The sequence below is a fragment of the Dictyostelium purpureum genome (assembly GCF_000190715.1).
Source record: "Dictyostelium purpureum unplaced genomic scaffold DICPUscaffold_452, whole genome shotgun sequence".
In the NCBI taxonomy this organism is placed as follows: Eukaryota; Evosea; class Eumycetozoa; order Dictyosteliales; family Dictyosteliaceae; genus Dictyostelium; species Dictyostelium purpureum.
Window position 1 is genome coordinate 1 of NW_003519786.1, and position 4,512 is coordinate 4,512.

General features: G+C 21.5%; 2 protein-coding genes across 2 annotated transcripts; one reads left to right on the forward strand and one right to left on the reverse strand.

Moving 5' to 3' along the window:
* Nucleotides 1–22: 22 nt before the first annotated feature.
* Nucleotides 23–1,441, forward strand: DICPUDRAFT_90337 (uncharacterized protein; the record flags this gene model as incomplete). Its single annotated transcript, XM_003293610.1, has 2 exons — nt 23–583; nt 659–1,441. 2 exons carry the CDS (start codon nt 23–25, stop codon nt 1,439–1,441), a joined length of 1,344 nt encoding a protein of 447 aa, XP_003293658.1.
* A 287-nt stretch (nt 1,442–1,728) lies between these two features.
* Nucleotides 1,729–3,054, reverse strand: DICPUDRAFT_58605 (uncharacterized protein). Its single transcript, XM_003293614.1, has 2 exons — nt 2,806–3,054; nt 1,729–2,654 (listed from the first exon to the last, which is right to left on the reverse strand). Exons 1-2 carry the CDS (start codon nt 2,972–2,974, stop codon nt 1,795–1,797), a joined length of 1,029 nt encoding a protein of 342 aa, XP_003293662.1. The 5' UTR covers nt 2,975–3,054; the 3' UTR covers nt 1,729–1,794.
* Between the last annotated feature and the right edge of the window lie 1,458 nt (nt 3,055–4,512).

Below are 4,512 nucleotides of genomic sequence, written 5' to 3' on the forward strand. Positions count from 1 at the left end.
TAAATAAAAAACATAAACTAAAATGGGGCAATCAGAAAGTAAATTAAAGAAGCGTGCATTTAAAAGTATACGTTTAGATATTGGTAATGGAGTATTTAAAAAAGTATTAAAGGATATAAAGAAACATGATTTAAATTTACTTGTCGATAGTAATGGTTCAACTTTATTAAATGTGGCATCAGAATTAGGTAGAAAGTCAATAATGTTAGAATTGTTAAAGTATGATTGTAATCCAAATATTTCAAATAATGAAGGAATATCACCACTCCATCAGTGTGTAATCAATTGTGAAGAGGAGTTGGTAACATTATTATTAAGAAATGGTGCAAATCCAAATACCATATCAAAGAACTCATCGACACCGTTAATTACAGCAATTCAAAGAGGGGATGATAAAATGGTTGAAGTTTTATTCAGTGACTATTTTGCAAAACAAAAAGAAATTGAAAAACAAAAGGAATTAGAAAGAATATCGAATAATAAAAGAACAAATAGTGATAGAGGCGAAAAAGATAGTATCGGCTCAATATCTGGTTATGGTGGTGCATCGTCAAGTAACACAAATGGCTCAACTACAACCATAGTAGCATCCTCAACAACAACTACAAATGGGTATTATCACACAAACAATAGTAGTACAAATGGTGGCATTTTAAAGGAATCAATCGATACTGATGTAAATTTATGTGATAATAGTGGAATGTCACCCTTAATGTGGGCATCAAACGAAGGAAATTTAATCATTGTTAAACTTTTATTAAATATGAATGCAGATGTAAATAAAAGAGACTCTTTAGGTAGAACAGCAATACTATTAGCAAAACAAAAAGCACACCACAATATTATATCCCTATTAAATGAAAAATTTTGCAAAGTTAACAAAATCACCAATATTAACAATAATAGTAAAAATGGAAAAGGCAATCTTCATTATGCATCTCATTTAGTAACACCACAGCCATTAAACTCACCACCACAATTAAATACTGCAACCGACTCTTTGGCATCATCATGGTCATCTTCCGACTCTGGTTTAAATCAAATTAATATCAACCAAATTGATAATAGTAATAATAATAATAATAGTAATAATAGTAGCAATAATAGTGGTACTATAGATCGTGTAAATAATATTTGTAATATAAATAATAATAATAATAATAATAATAATAATAATAATAATAATAATAACAATAATAATAATATAAATAGTAATAATAATGTGAATAATAATTTAAAAGTTACTGGTTCTTTACAAAGTATAGCAAGCTTAAGTTCAAAAGATGAAGGCTGTTGCAAAGTTTGTTGGGAAAGACCATCTGATGTTGTATTATTATGGTGTGGGCATTATGTAATTTGTTTTTACTGTTCACAATTCCTCCAATTTTGTCCTGTTTGTATCCAAAAAATTGATAAAGTCCAAAAGGTTTATCTTGCATAATTACAATAATAGAAAAAAAGAAAAAATACATTGCAACAATATCAAAAATATTTATATATAATAACAAAAACAATAAATCATCTATTTAAATAATTTTTTTATTTTTAAAAAAATATGTAATATTAAAAAAGAAAAAAAAACAAATATATTTACAACAAATACAAATACTTTAAAAAATATTAAAATAATTGTAATAAATTATTTAATAAATAAATATATTTATATATATTTTTAATTTATTTATTTATTATATTTCTAAAATTACACCAATGCTTTTTTTTTTTTTTATTATTTATATAATCCCAATTTATTTTTATGTGTGAACATTATATTAATTTTTTGTTGTTTGTTATTTAATTGAATAATTTAATTAAAATTGTAAAAAATGATAATAATAAAACTATCCAAAGTATTAAATTTGGTAAATATTTTTGATACTTAAATGGTAAATTTAAATGTTTAGATTGATCGAAATATCCTTTTTCTTTAAATGTTTTTAAGAGTTGATCTTTTTCGTAGTATCTGTCGTATAACCATTGCTCGATATCTTTTTCGTTTGATGTTGGTATTTCGGAGAGAGGGAATCTACGGACGTGAATATGAATTTCGGTTGGATCTGAACCATAAATTAATTTAACCATATTACCTGGGGCTTTTTTATAGGCCACTGTTAAATCGTAAACTGCATCTACTGTGTCGTTGAGTGCTAAAACTGCTGATGTAAAACCTTTGACCCTTGGCATTAATATATTATTTAGTATTGGCAAATTACGTGATTTAGCAAACTCTTGGCTAGATTTTAGATTGGATGGTCCAAATCTACTTCCTTCTGGGTGTGTAACAAACCAAAATGGTTCACCATCTTTCTTTAAATGACTATAGGCTTTATTGATTTTATGTTGATCGTTTTGCCATTGTCTTGATAGGAATATAAAGCCCATAGCCCAAATGCCAGCTCCTACAAATGGAATATATTTTATAATATCCTTCATTGCTATTTTAATGTTACCAATTCTTCCACACCTTTCTCCTAATGAAAATGATAATAACCAATCGCAATGATGAGTATGATTAATTAATACTAATGCATTTCTATCTTTTCCCTCAATTTTTTTATTACTATCAAAATTTTGATATTCTCTTAATGATTCCCCAGAGTACACTAATTTATTTCTTCCTAATGTTTCGAATGCTAATGTGAATAATGGCCATCCTATAATAATAATAATAATAATAATAATAATAATAATAATAATAATAATAATAATAATAATAATAATAATAATAATAATAATAATAATTAATAAAAAATTAAAATCAACCTATATTTTTGCTAATCTATAATCCCCTATTTTGATACATACCTAATTGTGCTATTAAATTTGTAATCTTTCTAAAATATGATCTGGATATTAAAAAAATCGGTATGCATAAAGTCATTACTAAATCACTTAATGCAATTGATGAAAATATAAATATCATATAAACTATAAAAAATATTATTCTAAAAACTGTAATAGCTAAATTTCCCATTTTTCGATATTTTTTTTTTCGATAGAATAAAGAAAAAGTAAAAAACTATATAGAAATAATAGGAAAAAAATATTATCTTTTTTAACACACAAAATTTTAAAACCACCAAAAAAAAAATAAAAAAATAAAAAAATATTTTTATAAATTATTAAATTTTTCTTTCTGATAATAAAAAAAAAAAAAAATATAAAAAAAAAAAAAAAAATAATAAAAAAAAATAATTAAAAAAAAATATACAAATAATATCTAAACTAAAAATACATTCATAGTTTTTAACAAATCTATTTTTATAATTTTATTATAATTAATACTTTTTAAACAATCAAAAAAAAAAATTGAATTTTCAATTAATTTTTAAAGTTTTTAATTTCTCTGAATTGAAAATATTATTAATCTTGATTCTTTTTATTAAAATCTTTATTTAAAAACTGATTGTTCAATTTGATGAACATTGCAATAATATATCATGTTTTTTATGTTATGAATAAAAAAAAATTATTTATTATAAGACCTATAAATAGTAATGATATTTACTTTATTAAAATAATATTGTAAATCATTTAAATAAGTTGACTCGTCTTTTGGGAATCCAAAGAGTTAATTTTATTTAAATTTTAAACAAAAACACACCCTCCCACATATTCAATATTTTTATATTAAAAAAATAAAGAAAAAAAGAAAAAAATATATACCATTCCATATTTAGTTTTTTTGTTTCTCTTTTTAAAAAAATAGTTGAAATTAATAAGGAAATTACATACAAAAATATTAGTTTTATTTATTTGTGCAGGTGATTTATAAATATAAACTTTTTTATATAGTTTAACCACTTAAAATCCAACCCAACAACCACCATTACAACTACCAAATTATCATCACAATAATAAAAATAATGAGTTACTATTCATTGTTTTTTTTTAAATACAACTTTATATGGGTAACTTAACAAAGTAAATGGGTGACAGTGTGTGTGTTTTTTTTTTTTTTATTTTTTTTTTATTTTTTTTTTATTTATAATTATTTTTATTTTTTTTTAATCAATACATTTTATTTGTTTTTTATATATAATCAATATCATTTATAAAGCTACACACATAAAAAACTAGTGGCACACTATATATATTTGTTTATTTAAAGGGTGTGTGTTAAATATCTATGTTTTTTTTCTCTTTTTTTTTTTTATATAAAAAACGTGGTTTTTTATTACATAGTAATATCAACAAAATTAATTTTATATTTTATTGTTATAAATAACCACATTTTTATTAAATATTTATTTATTTAATTTTAAATATATTTTTTAATAAAAAAATTTTTTAATACTTTAATTTTTTTTATCTTTTTTAAAAAAAAAAATAAAAAATAAAAACTTTAAATAATAAAGGTCCTTTTAATAAAAAAAGGAATTTTATTGTTGTAATATAAAATAAACCCCCTCATAATAATAATAATAATTATAATAGAAATAAAAATTAAAAAAATAATTATTAAAATAATAATTAAAAATAACCTTTTATATATTAACGTATATAATGAAA

Excerpts from the sequence above, each read along its gene's own strand:
- DICPUDRAFT_58605 (XM_003293614.1), bottom strand. The coding sequence starts at position 2,974 with ATGGGAAATTTAGCTATTACAGTTTTTAGAATAATATTTTTTATAGTT. Across the intron at positions 2,655-2,805 it reads AAATTTAATAGCACAATTAG|GATGGCCATTATTCACATTA; the intron begins GTATGTATCAAA and ends TTATTATTATAG.